This window comes from Cervus elaphus, chromosome 25, assembly GCF_910594005.1.
Source record: "Cervus elaphus chromosome 25, mCerEla1.1, whole genome shotgun sequence".
Taxonomy (NCBI): domain Eukaryota; kingdom Metazoa; phylum Chordata; class Mammalia; order Artiodactyla; family Cervidae; genus Cervus; species Cervus elaphus.
This window is the reverse complement of record NC_057839.1, coordinates 11262994-11286043: the sequence shown is the minus strand read 5'-3', so window position 1 is coordinate 11286043 and position 23050 is coordinate 11262994. Positions and strand designations below refer to the sequence as shown.

The 23050-nt window shown below is 41.1% G+C and overlaps 1 protein-coding gene across 6 annotated transcripts in view; it reads left to right on the top strand.

The window, feature by feature from the left end:
• Positions 1-23050, top strand: part of ARHGEF28 (Rho guanine nucleotide exchange factor 28) — a 326609-nt gene that overhangs the window by 136792 nt on the left and 166767 nt on the right. For all 6 annotated transcript variants that reach the window (XM_043887235.1, XM_043887234.1, XM_043887230.1 and 3 more), the window contains 2 exons: positions 14720-14903; positions 18283-18463. In XM_043887235.1, coding sequence (XP_043743170.1) covers positions 14720-14903; positions 18283-18463 — 365 coding nt within the window. The remainder of the gene's footprint in view (positions 1-14719; positions 14904-18282; positions 18464-23050) is intronic.

Here is a 23050-nt window from a genome sequence, read left to right as displayed (position 1 = left end):
TTTTTTTTTCTTTTTATTTGGCTGCACCAGGACTTAGTTGCAGCACGTGGGATTTTTAGTTGTGGCATGTAGGATCTCATTCCCTGACCAGGGATTGAACCTGGGCCCCCTGCATGGGGAGCACTGAGTCTTAGCCATTCGACCACCAGGAAAGTCCCCTGTGCATTCTAATTTAAGGAAGAAAAAGCCCATTTGCTTTTAAAAAGTCATATAAAAGTCTCTCTCAAAGCATATATATATATATATACATTTACAAATCAATTTGTAGCAACAATTTGCAGATTCAAGACTTTTGTTGTCAAAGTAAATTATTGTTGTAAAAAATGAGTTTAGACTTTTCTTCAGGTCTCTAGGTAAAAGTACTTAATTTGTTCAAAGATCTCTTTATAGGCAGAAATTTTTTGCTGTGGATGAGAAGATCTCTTCATCAATTATACCAAAGGTGAAAACATAACAACCTGTATTTTCAGCTTCGTTGGGATATAATTGACATATATTGTTAGATATGTTTGATGTGTACACATGTTGATTTGATGCATTGATATATTGCAGGTGATTACCACTATAGCATTAACACCTCCTTCTTATCACATAATTACCATTTCTCTTTTTTTTTTTCCTGTGGTAAGAACATTTAAGAAGGGTGGCACCGCTGGGAAGACCCAGAGGGGTGGGATGGAAAGGGAGGTGGGAGGGGGGACCGAGATGGGGAACACATGTAAATCCATGGCTGATTCATGTCAATGTATGGCAAAAACCACTACAATATTGTAAAGTAATTAGCCTCCAACTGATAAAAATAAATGGAAAATGAAAAAAAAAAAAAAAAGAAGAAGAAGGGTCGCACCATGGATTGAATCTGTAGGACATATACATTAAAACTTTTAATGAAGCAAAGAAAATATGTCAGACTGCTTTATTAAATTTAAAGAGTTAAACTTTGTCCCTACCTTTACAGCTGATTCTATAAGTGGAAGAAGTTTTCAGAGTAAGCTGATTGAGCTTTTGCAGCTGTTTTTTGCATGGCTGTCTTGGGTATAAACATAGCCAATGTATTTTGAGAGCTGGTTTCTCATTCTGTAGTTTTATGGTTGGCTGGAGAGCTGTCTCCAAAGAGAAGCAATGGATGAAATTGCTTCCCTTTGCCTTAGGGAATTTTTTGTTGTTGTTGTTGTTTTAATGATAATTCCAAAGACTATTATTTTAATGATTAATTCCAAAGATCAGATCAACAGTATGTACCTTTCCTTGCAAGTGGAGTTACACCACCAGTAGAGTTATAGTAAGAAGAACAGACTTAAATCTAGAAATTAGAGAAATGGTACATTGGTTGCAGAATACATGTTCCAAGGGCTAGGCCAAGTATTGGGTTGGCCAAAAATTCGTTTGGGTATTTCCTGTAAGTTTACAAGTGAACTTTTTGGGCAACCTAATAGTATCTGTCTGTGTGAAAACAAGTCACAGTGTAATGAATGGTGACTTAAAGGAGAAATAGAAACCTCAATGTGGCCACAAGTTTAATGGTGAGGTACTGCTGTTACTAAGAAGAAGAGTGATTAGCATGATGCTCTGCCTTATTAATAGCGTCTTTATAAATCCCCTTTGTAGGAAACTGTTTGTTTTCCTCTATTTTACAACTTAATGGAGGATAAAAGGAAAAGAAACGCAGACAACCAAAAGGGCTTAGGAAGAAAGTTTATAATAGAGTAGGGGTTATTCAGCAACCATTGTTGTTTAGCTGCTCAGTCATGTCTGACTCTTTTGCAACCTCATGGACTGTAGCCCAGCAGGCTCCTTCTGTCCATGGAATTTCCCAGGCAAGAATACTGGAGTGGGTTGGAGAATACTTCTCCAGAGGGATCTTCCTGACCCAGGGATAGAACCCCCATCTCCTGCATTGGCGGGAGGGTTCTTTATCACTGTTACACGTGTCTTAATTGTTTAGTGTTCTTCTAAGGCGTTTAAGGAGAAGGAAATGGCAACCCACTACAGTATTCTTGCCTGGAAAATCCCATGGACGGTGGAACCTGGTAGGCTACAGTCCATGGGGTCGCAGAGAGTCAGACACGACTGAGCAACAGCCACAGCCACTGCCAAGGAGTTTAAAGAGCCATCATGTAATATTGCTTATCTGCAGGAAATGCTGTTAAGTGAGAATTAGCAGTTCATTACGAAAGACTCAGTGGGAACTGCCAATTTTCTGTGACACCTACATCTTGCTTCAAGCCACATACCCGGAACATTCCCTCTTTCTAGACAACAAGGGAAGGGAATTTGAGGGTCAAATTTGAGTGGTGTTTGACAGAGGGAGATATCTGTTTATCTTTCCTTGAATAGAAGAAAGAGATCTGTAATCAGTAAGAAGCAAGGCTTGTTTAACACTTGAAACAGAGCTTGTCTAGTGCTTGAATACAGTCTGCCAGCTCTAGAAATTGAAAGAAAATAAAGTGAGGCTCAGGAGCAAGGCCCTGTTGGTGGGCTCCCACCTGGGTACCAGGTTTTATTAGTAAAGGGGATGAATTAGAAGACTTGCTTGCTGTCCCACAGACTTTGTGAAATGTCAGCTTTGTCTTTCTGCCCCAAAGCTTTGTCCTGGACAGAAAGTTTGAGATAACATCAGCTGATGTCCTGCCAGTGGGCAGGAAACCTATAAAGGGCAGAGTTATCACAAAATACAAGTTTTTAGGTTTTAAAAACATTTTTTGGAAGGGTTTTAAAAGTCATGCATTTTGGGTGTTGACTAATTCTGGGATATATGTTTTTACCGGAAATCTTGACATTTTTCAAGCAGTTGTGTATACACTCAGTATTACTTTCTAGCCTTCTGGCATTTCTGATAGTACCTGGTGGAACAGACATCTCCACACTTTCTCTTCTGACATTTAAAGCTGATATTATATTCCTTAAGTTGCTGAGGTAACACACTGGATAACCGCTAGTGGTGGAGAGAATGATCTTTAAGACAGGTCCTAGGGTAAATAGGTAAAATTGTTTCATAATACTTAGCCATGCACATACACACAAATGTGCACCATTTGTGAAGTTTTAAAACCCTTAACCTAAAACTGGTTTCTCTGCCTTTCATCTCTCTTTTTTTTTTAGCTTGTCATTTTTAAGGAATAAATTTTTTTGGCAGTAAAGAATTTAACACAGAATTGACCTCTTAAAGAAAGGCCCTTTTCCCCCTTTGAGTCATTTGGACTTTTCCTGCAGTTGAGTCAGTCAACTCTTATTAAGCACATTTTCTGTTTAAGGCACTACATTTTAAAGAAGAAAAAGCAGCTTAAATTAAACTTCTCCTTGAAAATTAAGCTTCGTACAGGACACCTGTGGCCCTGAGACTAGAGTAGAGAATGATATATTTATTCTCACTTCTGAGAAGTAGAGAATAGGGTTCTCTTCAGGTTATTTTCTGGTCATTGTCTCCTACTCTCAAAATTTTCAAGGAGAAAACAATGTAAGTGGAAGCTTTTATTTTCAAACACCCATCCCTACTGTGCTTCCCAGTGGATTCAAGGCAGTGGAAGGTTTTGAAATTTATCTCTGGGTGGCAGTGTTTCATTCCTAGCTTTTCTCTTTTGCTGCTGCTGCTGCTAAGTCGCGTCAGTCGTGTCTGACTCTTCGTGACCCCATGGACTGTAGCCCACCAGGCTCCTCCGTCCATGGGATTCTCCAGGCAAGAGGACAGGAGTGGGGTGCCATTGTTTTCTCCGTTTTCTCTTTTGGGAACCCTTCAAATGTATGGGGCAGTTTGGGGTTGCACATGGGAGACCAAAACTGAATTTGAAAATGACTGTAGCCAAGAATTCTCTTAGTACTTATCTTGAGTAAAAAAGTTAAACTTTTTACTGTTTTCATAGATTTCTTTAATAGAATTTGAATACTGGCAACTTTTTGGCCTAGGCATTAAAGAATCTGCCTGCAATACAGGAGACCCTGGTTTGATCCCTGGGTCAGGGAGATCCACTAGAGAAGGGAATGGCTACCCACTGCAGTATTCTTGTCTGGAGGATCCCATGGGGAGAAGAGCCTGGCGGGCTACAGTCCAAGGGGGTCACAAAGACTTGGACACGACTGAGCGACTCACAGTTTCACTTTCATCTTTCCTTGTACTACTTTATTTAAAAATTAAATCACATATTGGTTAAAAACTTCCAAATGCTTGGAGCTTAAAAAGGCTGGTAGTTGAAGATGGTTGGGCGAGGCCTGGCATAGAGGGGCAGGCAGCAAGCTGGAAGTGATGGGGTAATCTTAGGAAAGTGGTCAAACCTGTGTCCTGGAGCAGCGGCCCTTTTGCTGGGCCCCAGTGAACTTTGCAAGGCCTTGTCTTTTGATTCTTTCAAATATGGGTCATGATGTGGGCACAAGTCTGTAGAGCCCTCAGATCTTCTGTCTTTCTACCCCAGGTTTTATTTCATAGTGATTCTTACAGGCCAACTTTCTCTTCCCCATACCTGTAGCTGTAGCAGCTTTTGTCTTGCAGATTTGTCATGAGAGAGTGTGTGTGCGCACACACACATGTGTGTGGAGACAGACGACCTTCTGGAGAGTGGGGTGCATGCCTGAGCTCTTAGGGTTGGTGAGGCTTAGTTTCCAGCTGCTTGCTCTTCCCCACTTCAATCTGTTGATGTATTCAAGTTCTGTCTTTCTGCTCTTCTTTTCTTGGGTTTGTCTTCTTTAATTATCTTTGCCAAAGAGCCAGCTCATTGGCTCTGATTCGGGGAAAGACTGAGGGCAGGAGGAGAAGGGGGAGACAGAGGATGAGATGGTTGGATGGCATCACCAACTCAATGGACATGATTTTGAGTAAACTCTAGGAGATACTGAAGGACAGAGAAGCGTGGCATGCTGCAGTCCATGGGGTCGCAAAGAGTTGGGCAGGACTGAGTGAACAGCAACAGCAGTGGGAAGCATAATAGTTAGGAACTTGAGTTTTAGAAGTAGAAGAACCTGGGTTCAGATTCTTGATGCTCCGTTTACTACGTGAGTGAGTTTGGGCAATTGCATAATTGTGTCAAGCTTCCGTTTCTGCCCCTACCTTGTGCAGTGGTAGTCAGGAGTTGATGAGATGAAAGATAACACATGTGAATTGCACAATAAATGTTAGAGGGAAACAAGAAGTGTAAAGTCCTTGTAGTCGTTGGCACCTAGCAAGGATGAGGTAAAAGCAGATGTGGTGACTGATTTTCACTCATGCCTAACAGCTGCCATCAGGACTTCTAATTAACTTTTTCCGACCTTCCGTCCTCACTCTCATCCCAGGAAGACTTCATTTTATATATTGGTGTTTTGTTTGGGTTACCCCATTTATCTTCTCCTTCTCTCACCAGAATATCCCTTCCCAAGTATGCCCCTGTGCTGAAGGAGGGGATAAGATCTCCCAGTAAAGTTGCAGCTCATAGCCACGGAGTTGAATATTTCTCCATGCGGGCTTGGATCTGTGGCTTCCAGGGCAAGGCAGATGTGTGGCCAGTTTCCTGGTTGTGCTTAAATTCAGAATCTCAATGCAAACTTCAAAAGGTCATTTCCAAGATATGATGAGTCTATGCTTTTCCTTCTTGTCAATAATAGAATTAGATTGTGGTATATTTTCATTTGTCTTCCAAACAGAATAGGGTTCCTGGAGGGTCACTTGGAAGGGTGCCTGGGAATTCCATAGGCTCCCCTGTGGTGTGAGGGGAGAGCAGAAAAATGCCCAGTGCATCGTAGGCTGTCAACAAATATCAACTGAATGAATGAATGGTAGATGGAAATCAGAGCCTTGAAGAAATATGAACATGTACAAAGTCTGTTGCACAGGCTGGAAAAGCAAGTATGACATAATTACTGCTAATGGCACCTGATGACCGCCTGCTGCCCAAGCCGTGGGGTTGAAGCACATTTGTCTTAATGGCACATCTGGTGTCTTACACTGATGCAATTATAGTGCCTCTTAAGCAGATAACTAGTTCCTTTAAATTATGATGTTTAATTATAACCAGAGGGAAACTGCTTTTGAATATACATAGATCTACTTAGTGAGTGTTTATTATATTTTTGTATTAAAAAGACCAGACAAATATGTATGACTGGTAAGTCCCCCAATATAGGCTTTCTTAGTTCTAGAGAACCCTGTCTCATATATTATTTTCGTTACAGCCCCCTGACCATCTTGGATACTAGGCTGGGCAGATGAAGCAACTTAAAGTTTGAGAGTTCAGTGGTCTTTTCTGAGCTGCATCACTGTAGGTGTTCAGCTCTGGGTCTTCCAACTCTTTAATCAGATCCCTTTGCACTAGACAGTGTTGTGTCTGGAGTCTTCATATCTTGTGTCGATGCCCATATTGTACAACTCAGCCTGGGAATGTCCCCAGATTGTGAAAGCCAGAAATTGGATTGCCATTTTTTAGTTCTAAAAAGGATGTTTTAGTATTTCAGCTGATTTAGTTCTAGTTCCACAACGTAAATATAGTCAACCTCTATGAGATAGATACAAAGTCCATGAAGTGCATTCCAGGACTGTTTATCAAAATGTGAACTTTCTGGAATGATTGTGTGTGTGGTTGGTGCTTACCCAGATTTTCAGCCAGGGGTTGTTATGATCTGATTATCTCAAATGTGTCTGATGCAGAGCAGGTGTTTTAGGAAGCTAAAACCTGCCATTATGCTTTTTTAGTCCTTCTCTACCTTTTGGCTTTGTGATCCCACCATGCCTGCCATGTTGGTATTGTGCTCCATGGGACATCGTGTTTCCACACCTTTCCCATGAGTGTGTTTATGTTTGCAGTTCCTATCCTAGACTCACTAAGCTCCGGTCTTCTGTGTGGAAGGTGGATTTGTTTATACATACACCAAAGCCCTTATTAGACTAACCAAATGGAAGATGCCATAATATGCAATCTCTCCTCCCTTTCTCATTGAGAGTCCTGAAAAATATCAGAGATTGTGTGTGGTGCTCATGCCAAATACCCTTCCCCATTCTCCATATAATTTTTGCTAATAGTTTTTTAATCTTTTTCTGCTCATTTTACAAACATCTATAAATTTTCAAATCATGATACATGATGTCGATTGATTAACCTATAATTAACTTTGTAGGTCAAATAGTTTACTTATTTCTGTTCACACTTTCCTAGAGCTGTAGTTACCAGATAGGATTTCATGGGCGAGATATTTATTTTATTGCAAACTAAAATGGGCTGGCTGTATGCTTCTGCTTTGTGTCCATGGGTCCTGGTGTATGGTAGTCATTTGATTCAATGTTTGTCTGCTCAGTGACTTAGATGCACAAATTGAAACCTCTGTGAATATATATGTGGCTTTGGAAACCAGAGTAGAACTTATTTTAATTGATAGGATTTATGTGAATTAAAAAATATATTTTGTTCATAAGTTTATAGGATTGAATACATTTTAGTGACTCTACTCAGGAGTTATGAAACATTGGTAAACTCTAGAAAAGAGAGCCCAGATAGCTCAGTCGGTAGCACATCAGACTTTTAATCTGAGGGTCCAGTGTTCAAGTCCCTGTTCAGGCGCCTTCTGATTTTGGGCAGAAAATCAGAAAAGAGAAGGACTTCTGAACCCTACATAATAGAAGGACTTGTTCAAAAATATTATTTGCTCCTAGATTATTGTCCCCACCACAGGTTTAATATTTTGCTTAATGTTTAAGGCTGTATCTTGGTGTAGCAGCAAGTAATGTAGGTTAAAAATAGCTTGTAAAAGTCAGAAGTATATTTTGGTCTCATTCATTGGTGAAATTTTTTAGTTAATGAGCTCTTTAAAAATTTTTTTTAATTGGAGTATAGTTGCTTTACAATGTTATGTTATTTTCTGTTCTACAGCAAAGCGAATCAGCCGTATGTATACACATATCCCCTCTTTTTTGGATTTCCTTCCCAGAGATGATCGGGAAGACAGTGGTATAAACAGGAGGCATAGATCTGGGTTTTGTTTACCAGATATTTATTTAAAGTAACAGATCTCAACCCTGGCTTTGAATGGTTGTAGGATCCCTTTGGAATCTTTAGAAGAGATAGATGCTTGAGTCTCACCCCAGAACTTTGATTGTTCTGAGGAAGGCCTTGAACACAGCTCTGTGGGGTGAATGGGGAGAGAGAGGAGGAGACCTACAGACATCACTGAACCCCAGTAATACCAGTGCCCCTCATTCCTTCCTAGCCACATTCATCTCTTTACCCTCAGAGGTGTTATTAGAGTAACCGTTATCTTATTTTTTCTCATAGTTTTACCACCATGTATTCGTATATAATATGGTTTAGTTTTCACTTTTTTAAAAACTTCATATTAATTAAAACTTATTCTGTATATTCTTTTGTGACTTCCTCCCTCAGCATTATATTTCTTAGTTTCTTCTCTATTAGTGTGCAATTCATTTTTATTGTTAGAATATTAGTGTTTTATTATACTGTAACTTTCCTGGTGGCTCAGACGGTAAAGCACCTGCCTACAATGCGGGAGATCTGGGTTCAATCCCTAGGTTGGGAAGATCTCCTGGAGAAGGAAATGGCAACCCACTCCAGTGTTCTTGCCTGGAAAACCCCATGGACGGAGGAACCTGGTAGGCTGCATACACTCCATGGGGTCGCAAAGAGTCGGACATGACAGAGCGACTTCACTTTCACTTTCACACTGTAACTTACCCTATTATGGATAGACATTAAGATCACTTCTATTTTTGATCATTTACATTTTTATGCCTGCTTCCTGGTGCATACAAAGCACAGTCCTCAGTGGGGTTTAAATGTAGGAGTGGAATCGCTTAGCCATATGATAATTGGGTCTTCAAATTTATTAGATTATGCCACTGTGTTTTCCAAAGTGGGTGTGCCAATTCACATTTCCTCTAGCAGTGCATGTGAGTTCCTAAGGGCATGATAATTTATTTTTCATTCTTCCAACCTGAATTTCCTGCTGCTACCTTAGAAGCATAGTCAGACCTCATGTAGGTGTGATCATGGCCCCGAGTTTGGAGTGAACAGTTTACAAAAGCACCCCCCTTTAGTAACAAGCAAACTGGTCACTGCTCTTGTGCCTCAGGTGCTCTGGTGTATGATCTGTGTTGCAGATCTGTTATCTGTAATCTGTGCTATATTTCATGGATCCCTGATCCCCAAAAAGCCAGGGCAAGGATGACTCTTTCTAGGACCTTGGGTCTTTGCTGTGACAGGCTCATTTGCCAGGAAGAGAAACTGAGGTGTGGCAGAGAGGGAAGGGTGGGCCTTGTGCTTCTCGCCTTGTCTGGGGCAGAGGTGCCCCCCTTTATGCCGCGATGGGGCTGTTGATTGAATGTCTCAGCCTGATGTTCCTTTTTTGCCTGAGTGATCTTGCTTCCGGGATGTTACAGGTCACACCTTTTAATGTTTTCCATTAGAGCAATTATTAGTAATTCTGTTTTAGTTATATTAGTTCAGATAACTCTGGGCGCCAACTAAGCAGGAAAAGACAAATTTATCAGGTTTAAAAAAAAAAAACCTTCATTTTAATTAAATTCTTCGATGTCTACCAAATTGCAGAACCCTTTTCCACAGCTTGTTTTCCTGACTCCTGTTAAGTATCTGAAGCTCTGTAACAAGCAGAATTATTTATATATGTCATGATGTTTCCTATTTCAAGCTCTTTGCTTGATTCTGGGCTTTGAACACCTATATTGAGTGTGAAAGCGTGTTCTTAACACATTTTGGGCAGCTTTTTGTTTCCTTCAAACATCAGAAGCTCTTCTCTCCCCCTGCCTTCCCATTTTCCCGGGAAGCAGGTGGATTCAGAGAGAGAGAGTGGCTACAGTGAGCACTCAGCCCCCCAGGCCTGCTGCCCTTGCCCATGAGCACGGTGTGCGGGTGCGAGACATCCTGGGACCCTTTGCTGCAATGCTTACACCTGGACACACCTCTCCTTGAGCAACAACATGCAAAGAAGCTGTCTGGGACTAAAAGTAACTGGGTGGGTGCGTATTTGGGATGGTTTCTGGACAAAAGATACACAGAGACCGAAAAACCCAGCTGCCACGGTTGAAGAGCCTGGAGCAAAAGCAGAATACTGTGCCTGCCTCCTGCACGCAGCGCCACTTGAGCGGGGGCAGACCACCTAAGCCACCCATCAGCCATCCTCTGAACTCATCCCCACCCTCACCCCGTGTAAGGAACAAGCTCTACTCCGCTCAGGGAAGGAGCAGGCAAGGGAACCTGTTGTTTATTCTCGCTCCCTTCTGCTGCAGCAGGGGCGCCAGGAAAGCCTTGCCTGAATTTCTTGTCTGACTTTTAGTCAATTTCTATTGACTGGGGGAGGCCAGGAGCTCTGGTTGGTAACAGGTGGAGCTGGAAAGGAGAGAACAGGGGGCTGGTTTAGCGGACAGGCCTGGCAGATTGCGCTGGTGGAGGACGCAGGTTCTCTCCACACTCACATCTCAGTCAGGGTGGGTACAGTGAACCACAGTCGGGTTTGAGGGTATTTTAGGGCCTTGCTCCAGGCACCACAGGGAGTACCACTTAAATGGTTGACACCACACTGCCTTCATCAGTGCTATGGTTTTAAAAGGGAGCGTGAAAATTTTAAATGTTCCCTTTTGGTCATATTTTTCTTGGAAAAAAATTGCATCCTATATAAGCATGGGCATTTCTCACCAGGTTCAGACTGAGATCTGAGACGGAGCCACCCCATCCGAGGGTGGCTGGCTGTAGCTGCGTGCTGACTGGCGCGCCGGGCAGTGTACTTGTGTGTGTGTATTTATGTGCGTGTGTTGTCACCTGATCCTAACAAGTCTCTTGCTGATTATTATTTAAGAAGGGAAAAAAGTGTCAGTGTCACCAAATGTGCCCTGTTGGGAATCAGTTAAGAGTAAGAAAGCTTACTCTCTAATTAAGTGGGTTTAAAAGTCAAAAAGTTAAACGATAAAATAAAGATCAGTTCTTTGGTAGTCTTGGAAAGATAGCAGGTATATGAAGCTTGTCTGGCGGGGGCGCACTGCTTTGTCTGTTTTCGGATGTTTCAGATCTCATTTCACTTGGAGTGGGAGGGAGGCTCTGTGCTGTTACAGAGACGGAAGATGGAGCACACATACAGTGAAGTCTGTGACATTTGCAAATTTGAACTATAAGGCTTTATGCTCATTGATCTACATGTAGAAATAGTGTAAACCAAAGAAAAATGGAAGCTAAACCGTTTTCTTTTGGACCCAGGTGCAATGGAGTATTCCCTTCTGATTGTTTCAAATTAGAGTCTTGTTGGATGCTGGCTGCAACAGCACAGGCTGCTGGAAAGGCCAGGCTGGGTTTCCGGCCTGAGGAGGGAGAGCCCCATCTCCAGTGGGCCTTAGCATCGTCTTCAAGAGGGAAGACATGGTTGGAATTTATTGAGAACTGGAAGTTTGTTTTAATGAGGGTTTTCAAATGCAGAGGAGGCGTGATGGCGGGGGGGGGGGGGGGGGGGGGGGGGGCGGGGGTGGTGGCAGGGAAGGGAGTTTGATTAGGATTAGATCAAGATCATGGTTATAGTGGTTAAATATTGGTTTTAGGGCTTAAACTGTCAATGCTTTCTAATCAAGCATTGATTTGCCTTGAAGGAAGGTCTTATGATGAATATTCAATCTTTTCCTAGGCCGGAGTCTTCCAGGACTAGTGAAGTTATGCTAATGAAGACAATGGAGAAGCAAAATCAAGTCTGTGTAGACAGTAAGCTGGGTGGAGAAATCGGTATATTTTGTGTTCAGTGTCCCAGCTGTGTGGGAGTATGTAGTTTGGCTTCATAGATTTTAGTCAAGAGGTAGTGATATCAGAGGAAGAACTAAGAATGATAGATGCTTCAAAGAGCATGTGTAGCCGTGTATTAAAAGCTGACTGTCATGGGTACTCATCAGGGAAAGAGCCATTGGTCATTTATTCATTCAACAAGCAAATATTTATAGAGCATATAACTCGCCAGGACTGTGCTAGGATTAAAGACAGATAAGGTCCTATCCTCTGGCACTTTTCCACTCGAGGGTGAGGCAGCATCCTCTGGATCTCTTTCCGATTACAAACAGTCAGTAATATTACTTAACTGGAGGGTATGTGCAACTCAGATCCTTACTTCAAACTTATTCCGACAGATCTTAAATGTTAGCATTTTCGCGTTCAGTTGTTAAGACTGCGTATGTTTTAAGGTGTGTCTTGATGTCTATGGAGTTATAAGCTTAGCTTTTCTAAATATAAACAAGTATATTCTTTTACATGCTTCCAGTGTAATGTTTATCATGGGCCAGCTGTGTTCTAGGTACTGAGTCATATTAGAAATACGGTGTACAAACTCTAATACAAATTAGATGAATTAAACATACACAAATGATTGAGATTTTTAACAGTCACTTGTCATTCAACTCAATAAATACTGAATGACTTCAGCAGGCTCCTCTGTCCTTGAGATTTTTCAGGCAAGAATACTGGAATGGATTGCCATTTCCTTCTACAGGGGATCTTCCCACCCCAGGGATTGAACCCCGGTCTCCTGGATTGCAGGAGGATTTTTTTTTTTTCTACCACTGAGCCAACTTGGAGGCTCTTTAGTTCTTCTTCGCTTTCTGTCATAAGGGTGATATCATCTGCATATCTGAGGTTATTGATATTTCTCCCAGCAATCTTGATTCCAGCTTGTGCTTCATCCAGCCCAGCATTTCTCAGGATGTACTCTGCATATAAGTTAAATGAGGAGGGTGACAATATACAGCCTTGATGTACTCCTTTCCCTATTTGGAACCAGTCTGTTGTTCCATGTCCAGTTCTAACTGTTGCTTCCTGACCTGCATATAGATTTCTCAAGAGGCAGGGCAGGTGGTCTGGTATTCCCATTTCTTTCAGAATTTTCCACAGTTTGCGGTGATCCACATACTCAAAGGCTTTGGTATAGTCAATAAAGCAGAAATAGATGTTTTTCTGGAACTCATCTGCTTTTTTGATGATCCAACGGATTTTGGCAATTTGACCTCTGGTTCCTCTGCCTTTTCTAAAACCAGCTTGAACATCTGGAAGTTCACAGTTCATGTATTGCTGAAGCCTGGCTTGGAGAATTTTGAGCATTACTTAAAAGCATTACTGCCCTTATGGCAGAAAGCAAAGAAGAACTAAAGAGCCTCTTGATGAAAGTGAAAGAGGAGAGTGAAAAAGTTGGCTTAAAGCTCGACATTCAGGAAACTAAGATCATGGCATCCCATCCCATCACTTCATGGCAAATAGATGGGGAAACAGTGAGAAACTTTATTTTTTGGGGCTCCAAAATCAGTGCAGATGGTGACTGCAGCCATGAACTTAAAAGACGCTTACTCCTTGGAAGAAAAGTTATGACCAACCTAGACAGCATATTAAAAAGCAGAGGCATTACTTTGCCAACAAAAGTCTGTCTAGTCAAGGCTATGGTTTTTCCAGTAGTCATGTATGGATGAGAGAATTGGACTCTAAAGAAAGCTGAGTGCTGAAGAATTGATGCTTTTGAACTGTGGTATTGGAGAAGACTCTTGAGAGTCCCTTGGACTGCAAGGAGATCCAACCAGTCCATCCTAAAGGAGATCAGTCCTGGGTGTTCATTGGAAGGACTGATGCTGAAGCTGAAACTCCAATACTTTGGCCACCTGATGTGAAGAACTGACTCATTTGAAGAGACCCTGATGCTGGGAAAGATTGAAGGCGGGAGGAGAAGGGGATGACAGAGGATGAGATGGTTGGATGGCAGCACGGACTCAGTGGACATGAGTTTGAGTAAATTGCAGGAGTTGGTGATGGACAGGGAGGCCTGGCGTGCTGCAGTCCGTGGGGTCTCAAAGAGTCGGACACGACTGAGTGGCTGAACTGAACTGAACTGAACTGGCCACCTTGGAAGCCCATATACTATGCTAAGTGTTAGCAATAAAAACTTCCAGGGTCTCCTCAGCGTATAAGAGGACACAGTCAGGAAACAGCCATAAGACACAGTGGCAAACACCAGCAGTGAAAACCCAGACATAGACCAGGCAAGAGCCCCCATTTCAAGTGGCACGTGAAGAGGCACAGGTCAAGCTTTTTAAGGAAAGTTCTGGTGGACAGAGGAGCTGTGGGCTACAGTCCATGGTGTCACAAAGAGTTGGACACGACTGAGCACAACTGAGTACACACACACAGACACACACACACACAGAGGTATACATAGCTTTGGCAACATTGAAACAATCCCAAGAATCTAATAGATGGGTAAAAGTATCTCTGTGATGTCTGAGAGAGGCCATGGACTTAGATTCCATTTCTGCCTCAGCTGTTGAGTGGGGAGGAGCACCTCTGAGGACAAAAGGTGGAAATGAAGGCTCCCTGACACTCATGGCCCCACTAGCCTGTCCTGCCAGGGTCGGCATCTCCTTAGCAAACACCTTAGGAAGTTGATGATGTCTGTTTCCGAAAGATGGTGTTCTCCTAGCGCTTGTTTTCCCCAGATGGCTTCACTGAACATGAGTGGAAGGTGAACGTGCCCCGTGGGGGGTAAAACAGCATTGGACCAGTGATGAGCAAAGCTGGCTCCAATGCCTGCCTGGCCTGGCACAAGTCACTGACCTTTCCACGTCTGCAAAACGAGGTGTTTGGATCAGATGTTTTTGATCGTTCCTGCCAGCTCTTCCATGCTTACTGTTACTGTTCTTACTCTGACAATCTCTTGGAGAAAATATGTAAGATAAACTTTCTAAATGGAGGCACTATTAATAATGCCACATGTCTTTTCTTTTCAGTTTCCCTGCCTAGGGAGTCTCTTCTGCACCTGGCTGTGAGATGGGGCCTCACTAAGCTTTCCCAGCTCCTCCTGTGTCTCCCTGGGGGAGTCCAGGCCCTGACTTTGCCTAACGAGGAGGGTGCCACACCATTAGACTTAGCTTTACGTGGCGGACACTCCAAGCTGGTTGAAGACATCACAAAGTGAGTTTGGCTGCTTGATAGATCCTCTCTCAGTCTACTTCTATAAAATCTTCCAAGCATTATGGAAAAATTAAAGATAACCAAGCCACAAGCTAACATTTGGTTTATAGTTTACCATTAGTTTCCATGTATAAAGTATAGATATGCACATCATATATAAACAGATATAGAGTTATATTTGGTATTCATATTTCATGGGGGAGGGGAAGTCAGTAAAAGTCTCTTAAAAGGCTCCATGGTGGGGGAAGTGGCTACAGTAAGAAAAAATATGTTGGGAAACACTAGCCTAACCCTGACTTATCTTTCGTTAGTTTAAGTGTCGCTTCTTCAGAGAGGCCTTCTACATTCTGATCTTTTATGATTATGATTAAAGTGTTAATTGTGACTATAATTATCATTAATTTATAATATATATCATAATTTATGACTTTATATGTAATCATCATTTATTTCATATATGTCTCCATTCTAAATCATTTGGGAACTGTGAGAATTATTTCCGTTTTACCTGCTGTGTTCAGCATATACATTCATTGAAAGACAGTAAGTTTTTGTTGAATCAGTGAATAACAAACCCTGATACTATGTAGCCAATGGGCTGGTTAGTAGGATCTAGAAATAATGGAAGTGAAATAATTTGTCAAATGTAAAGTCCTCTGTTTTGAGGATGATACCAACATTTTCAATGTTTGTTACTTAGAATGGTTCAGATTGGTCATTATTATTAGTATTTACTTATGATTAGAGGAATCCTATACAATGATTTCCTTGACTTAGCATGTGGAAGCATGACTTAGCATGGGAAGCAGCAATGAATATTGCTAAGTATTACATAAATATTAAATATTATCAGTGTTATTACATGGTTTGTCTTCATGGACTGGTTCTTTTCATTTGGCCCATGGAACTCATTGTAATTAATTTATGGTTGTATGCTACCCAAGTAGATGTTGAAGTCACAACTTTCTATTTTTGTTCTCACTTGGTCAAATGAACACCAACTAAGGAAAGAGCCCATCCTCATGGAATTGCCCTTGTCTTTGCTCTACCACGACCACACTTTCTTTACCTGAAAAGGGCAAGGCAGGACCACTTCCTTGACCTTGTCATTGTGGATAGTTTAGGGTTACACTGAGGACCTGGTACATCACTTCTTTGTGTTTGGCAGCTTTGTATCTTTCTATTCCCAGACCAGAAGATGATATGTATTTTAAAAGTTTACACATCCTCTGTGTCAATAAAAGCAAACAACCTGATCAAAAAATAGATTTTATAATCTATTTATAAATCAGAAGATTTAAATAGACATTTCTCCAAAGAAAACATACAGCTGTCCAAAAAAGCACATGAAAAGATGCTCAACATCTGTAATTATCAGAGAAATGCAAATAAAAAGTACAATGAGGTATCACTTCATACTGGTCAGAATGGCCATTATCAAATGTCCACAAACAATGAATGCTGGATAGGGTGTCGAGAAAAATGAACCTTCCTACGCTGTTGGTGGGAATGTAAATTGGTACAACTTCTATGGAGAACAGTGTGGAGGTTCCTTAAAAAACTGAAAACAGAGTTACCGTATGATCTCGCAATTCTATTTCTGGGCACATATCCAGAGAAAAACATAAACTAAAAAGATATATGCACCTGAGTGTTCATAGCAGCACTGTTTACAGTAGTCAAGGTATGGAAGCAACATACATATCCACTGACGGAAGAATGGACAGAGAACATATGGGGTATATGTATACATATATATGTGTGTGTATATAAATGTGTGTGTACACACACACACACACACACACAATGGAATATTACTCTAACATAAAAAAGAATGAAATGATGCCTTTTGCCACAACATGGATGCATCTAGAGGTCATCATCCTAAGTGAAGTGAATCAGACAAATATCAATCATCCATATGTGGAATCTAATTTTAAATGATACAAATGAACTTACTTACAAAGCAGAAACAGATTTACAGATATTGAAAACAAATTTATGATTATCAAAGGGGAAGCGTTGTGGTGAGTGAGAGCTTGGAGTGAACATACGCATACTATTATATATAAGAGATGATCAAAGAGGACCTACTATATAGCACAGATATACTCTGTGATAACCTATAAGAGAAAATAATTAAAAAAGAATGAATATATGTATAACTGGATCACTTTGCTATATGCCTGAAACTAACACAACATTGTAAATCAGCTATATGTCAATAAAACTAAAATTAAATGTTTTCTCATCTAATAAATTCATTCATGAGGGGATTAGGAGTAGACTGTAAGCTAAATTCTGATTATGTGATGGAGCTTCCATTTTCTAAATTAATTACAAGACTCTTATTGCTTAGGCTGAATTATTCACTTCAGTGGCTTGCTGTTAGCAAGGGGAGTTGTTTTCTAGAAGATTCTAAAGTCCCTGCCAGTAATTATGTCAAGAGTGTGGAGAGATGCTCCAAATCTTAGAGTGTTCTTAATGGATCTGTCATGCCATGTGATGGAGACATTGATGTGGTTGGAACTATACTATAATTTTGCAAATATGCAAATATTCATTGGCAAAGTGATGTCATGGAAAGAGAGGAGAGAGGCATAGAGCTAGTTCTGTGAACGGAAGGACCTGGGAGCTGTGTGTGCTGTGGCAACACGCTGAGGTGGGCTGTTACCTGGGAGCACCAGCATCTCCCTCCTGACCCCTCTTTATTGACCTATAGACCATCCAGAATATTGTGACTCTAACTGAGAAGCCTACATAGAGCTAATAATAATGGACGTGCAGTTGTTTTCTGCCACAACAGAAAATAAGCTGATACTCAGAATTTAGTTTGAGGATATTGTTCCTTTGTCTATGAGTGATTTCAAGAAATCAACATGATCAAATTTACGCACGTTTTCATTTGCATGAAGAAATGATTTACAGCAGTGGACCAGTGTGTTATGAATATCTTGTTTGTAACATCCAAACCTCACCATTCTCCCTAGAGATCATATCTGTTTTCCACTGTAATCACCTAATAAACCCTCAGCTGCCAGCTGATTTGTTCTACTACATGTGGTGCCATGAAGGCCAGAGGCATCTTTTCAGATTAAAAGGAGAATGAAATATTGAGGTAAAGCCCTATGTTTACAAGTCAGTACTGTTGCATTAATTATGTAACTCTTTTAAGTATATAATATATGTGAGCAGCTTCTCAACTGATGACTTCTCTAGGTGGGAAAACAAAAATGGCTTTATTAGGATGTGTTTATATGGTCTTCTGTACCTATTTTCAGTAGGAAGCTTTTGTGGATTGTTCGGCCAGTGGGTTTGTGATAATATCAGGGCTGATGAGGGGCACTGTGATTGTGGGTTTTGACTTTTGATGTTTCAGCTTCCAGGGCAGACGTTCCCCAGGTTTCTCCCGCCTCCAGCTCAGCGAAGATGCCTCTCTGCTGTATATTCACTCATCAGAAACCCTGACCCTGACGCTTAACCACACAGCCGAACATTTGCTGGAGGCAGATATTAAACTCTTCAGAAAATACTTTTGGGATAGAGCCTTTCTCATCAAGGTTTGTGCCCTTTATTGTGGTATAAGATAATAACTCATGCTTTTTGAGAATTCAGACAGCAAACCAGTTATCTGGGGAATGGTATTTTTTTTTTGAGAGGTAGCACTTTGTTTTTTTCCAATGGGACTTGGAGGGACATGGAATTGGAAACTGTTACACCAGTAGAATGAAGATTATTATATAATATTTTGGCAGTAATCATTTGTATAATATTGTTCCCTTTACTTTTCATGAGCCAGCATCACTGATGTTGAATTTTAATATTCTAAAGTTGGATATTTGCTATTAATTTACCGATTATATTATCATTCTTATCTAAAGCAGTTGCCTTTAGGGTTATTTTACATGAATAATACCTTCTTCTGGGATTTCTTTTTTTTTTTTTTTTAAATTTTTTTATTAGTTGGAGGCTAATTACTTCACAACATTTCAGTGGGTTTTGTCATACATTGATATGAATCAGCCATAGATTTACACTTATTCCCCATCCCGATCCCCCCTCCCACCTCCCTGGGATTTCTTAAGACTCAGATATAGTTAAGCCTTTGTTTCAGTGTACAACTTCTTCTTGAACGGGGCCTGGCAACTTGAGACTAGTACTTTTTCAAAGATATTTTCCCCCCTCCCACCATCACCCAAACATCAGCTTTGAGTGTTATTATAGCATGCCCACCTTAGGTTTAAAATGTTTTGTCTTCATTATTATTATTTTTTGGGTTAAATTTCAAACATTAGAAAACAGATTTATATATTTTAATTATTATTAAGCAGAATGTTCTTTTTATAAGGGCTTCAGTCAGTCTAGTTTCTAGTGCTCGCAGGTATAAAGGATTTACTCACCAGAATGTGTGACGCCCTCTGGCAACCTCCCAACCCCCAGTCTTCTCAAGCACATCCATTAATAAGCACCACCAAAAAAAAAGCACCAGTTTCATGACAGTTTAGGCTTTACAAAGTAAACAGTCAGTTTAGAAAACTGTTATCAGTTTTGACTTTTGTAAAATGTTTGCTTTATATAACCAAATGAAAGATTTAACCATAAATATTATATACAGAGCTTATAACTTACTCCATATAGGGTTTTATTAAACAATTAAAATGAAACATGCTCTTCAGAGTATAAACTACCTCTGTTTGTTGAGTTTAGGGAGTTTCTTTTTTTTTTTAATTCATGTTCAGGTGCATCTGACTTGTCTGACCCCAGTCTGTAGCTTGCCAGGCTTCTCTGTCCATGGAATTCTCCAGGCAAGCATACTGGAGTGGGTTGCCATTTCCTCCTCCAGGCAATCTTCCCAATGCAGGGATCAAACCCACATCTCCTGTGGCTCTTGTGGCCCCTACATTGGCTGGCGGATTCTTTACCGCTGAGGTACTGGGAAAGCCCAAAAGATTTAACCGTAAATATTATATAGCAATGATTTTTGCTTTCTCCATATAGGGTTTTTTTTTTTTTTTAAACAATTAAAAATGAAACACGCTCTTCAGAGTATGAACTACCTTTGTTTGCTGCGTTTAGGGAGTTTCAGTTCAGTTCAGTTCAGTCGCTCAGTTGTATCTGACTCTTTGCAACCCCATGAATCGCAGCACGCCAGGCCTCCCTGTCCATCATCAACTCCCGGAGTTTACTCAAACTCATGTCCATTGAGTCCGTGATGTCCTCCAACCATCTCATCCTCTGTTGTTCCCTTCTCCTCCTGCCCTCAATCTTTCCCAGCATCAGGGTCTTTTCAAATGAGTCAGCTCTTCACATCAGGTGGCCAAAATATTGGAGTTTCAGCTTCAACATCAGACCTTCCAATGAACACCTAGGACTGATCTCCTTTAGGATGGACTGGCTGGATCTCCTTGCAGTCCAAGGGACTCTCAAGAGTCTTCTCCAACACCACAGCTCAAAAGCATCAATTCTTCGGTGCTCAGCTTTCTTTATAGTCCAACTCTCATAGCCATACATGACTACTGGAAAAACCATAGCCTTGACTAGATGGACCTTTGTTGACAAAGTAATGTCTCTGCTTTTTAATATGCTGTCTAGGTTGGTCATAACTTTCCTTCCAAGGAGTTTAGTGTATAATTTTCTGGCCTATGGTATTTCCTAATTGGGCTTAAGGGTACTTTTAAATATGCAGAAGCCCTCAGCTATTTCCATGGCTTCTCACCCAGGCCCCAGGGGTGGATTTTCTATATGGACTGAGGCTGGGCCTGGCCCAGCAGCCTTGCTTAGGGTGAGTGCCTCTCCCTGCAGCTTCACAGGGGCAGAGCTCAGCAATATGTGTGTCCTCAGAGGGGACACTCAGACCACAGCAGCACCACCAAGCTCCTACAAGGCGAGAGCGTGCTCCGCGGAGAGCCAGAATTCTGGACATTTCTTTCATTATAAAAACCTCCAACTTCTTAAGTCAGATTCGTAATTTCTCATAACCTATTTGAGATCATTTTTACTGATGACTTTGTGAGATTTAGGATGGGTAAATCTAGATGCTTTAATAACTGACTGTAGTGGATTATTGTGCTATAACAAAGACCAACTGAAGGTTACTTTCCAGTGCATCAGAGATATTCATTTTATGGAAAACACTTGGTAAAAGAAGAATCCATTGCAGTGGGATGGCCTTGTGTTCCAAGTATCAGCATCCCTTTTTTTAATCCTTCCTGCCCTGACCTGTTGGTTGGGTGGTGCATAGGGAGGCTGGGAAGGGAATGAGGCCAGGTTCTTCTGGAAATTGTGATGTCATAACTTACAGTAAGAAATATATTTGGTCTCAGTCCATGGTTCTTGGCTCATAGCTCTCCAGACCTTTGGGATTTCCTAAATGTTGAGCAGATACATGTGTGTTTTGTTGTTGTTGTTATGTTAATATGGCGACTTTAGGAAAGCACTTAGGGATGGATAGGGGCTAGTTACCATGGATAGGGGCTAGTTACCATGGATAGGGGCTAGTTACCATGAGACCCACCCGCTTTCAGTCCTACCTCCTTGACCTCCAGGGAGGGGAAAGGACCTGAAGATAGAGTTTCATCACCCAAGGACAAAGATTTAATCTAGCATGCCTACTTAATAAAGCAAGCCTTCATTAAAACCCCAGAGGACTGGATTCGGAGATCTTTCCAGTTGGGGAACTGGTTGGAAGTGCTGGGTGACTGGCCTGCCTTGAGTGGCACGGAAGCCCTGTGCCCTTTCCTCAGACCCTGCCCTGTACATCTCTTCCATCTGGTTATTCCTGAGTTATAGTCCCTTATATATATAGCTATATATTAGAGTTACCATGTATTCTCTTATATAATTATAAGTTATTTTCTCTTATAATAAACCTGGAAGCTAGTATGTAAAATGTTTCTATGTTCTGTGAGCTGCTCTAGTGAATCAATTGAACACAAGGAGGGGTTGTGGGAACATCTCATTTCTGGTCAGTTGGACAAGTCCAGGTAAATGTAAGCAGGTAGTGATCATCATATAGGTTGTCCCCACTAAAGTTTTACAATTTAGGTTAACATGTGAAATTATATGTAGTGTAATGAAATATTTATTTATTAAATCTTAGACGCCTAAAAGTCTGTTTTTATGTAATAGCTATAGACAGTGACTTTGCTTTGAGAGACTCATTTGTTCTCGAGGCAGCTTCCATGTCTGGGTTCAGGCATCACTCAGTTATCTGCAGCCTTCTAGCACGACGACAATAAAACCTGCTGCAGAAACCTGAGCTTGCTCTACGGGGTACAAGACCTGTGCAGGTGATGGCGATCCCATTCAGAAGCCATCCTTGTTCTGAGTTGTAGCAGATTCATGTTATTACGTGATATTATAGCTGACACTGGTAGACTGATCATTTGCAATAAATATTAAATACTGAAAATGACAGGTTTGTGTTAAATATCCAAAGTGTAAAGGTAGTTGTTAGGAAATTAAATAGTAGGCAGAATATTAGCTCTATCTTTAATCATGTTTTTGTTCTTTCCACATGACAAAGTTTTTAATGTTAATCGAATGCTGATTATTTAGTTTTAGAACTTGGCTAAAATGAATATATAAGATGGCTGGGAAATGTAAGTGTTCTGAAGTTGTAACCAAAATTACTTGCAAGAATAAAAATTAAGTTTTAATACACCCCATTTAAAAAAGTATTTCCTTATTTTGTAATAAGAAACCAGCATTGCCTGATGTCATTTTTGCATAGACTTGCCAGTTGCCTTTGAGACTAGGGTTTGGGGGTTAAGGCTGACCTCCAGGTAAACACATGGAGTCAGTGGCTGTCTTTGGCCTTGAACCCGTGCGGTCAGTCCTCTTTCCACCCAAGGTACTCATCTTGTCAGGCTTCCCCGGTGGCCCAGACGGTAAAGAATCTGACTGCAATGCAGGAGTCCTGGGTTCAGTTGGGAGGGTCCCCTGAAGAAGGGGATGGCTATTCACGCCAGTATTTTTGCCTGGATAATCCTATGGACAGAGGAGCCTGGCGGGCTACATTCCATGGGGTTGCGAACAGCAGGATACAATTTAGCAACTAACGCTTTCCCTCATCCTGTCATCTCCTTGGTACTTCCCCAGACATACCTGCTCTGGTCCATCCTTTCATTCCATCATGGGCCCTAAAA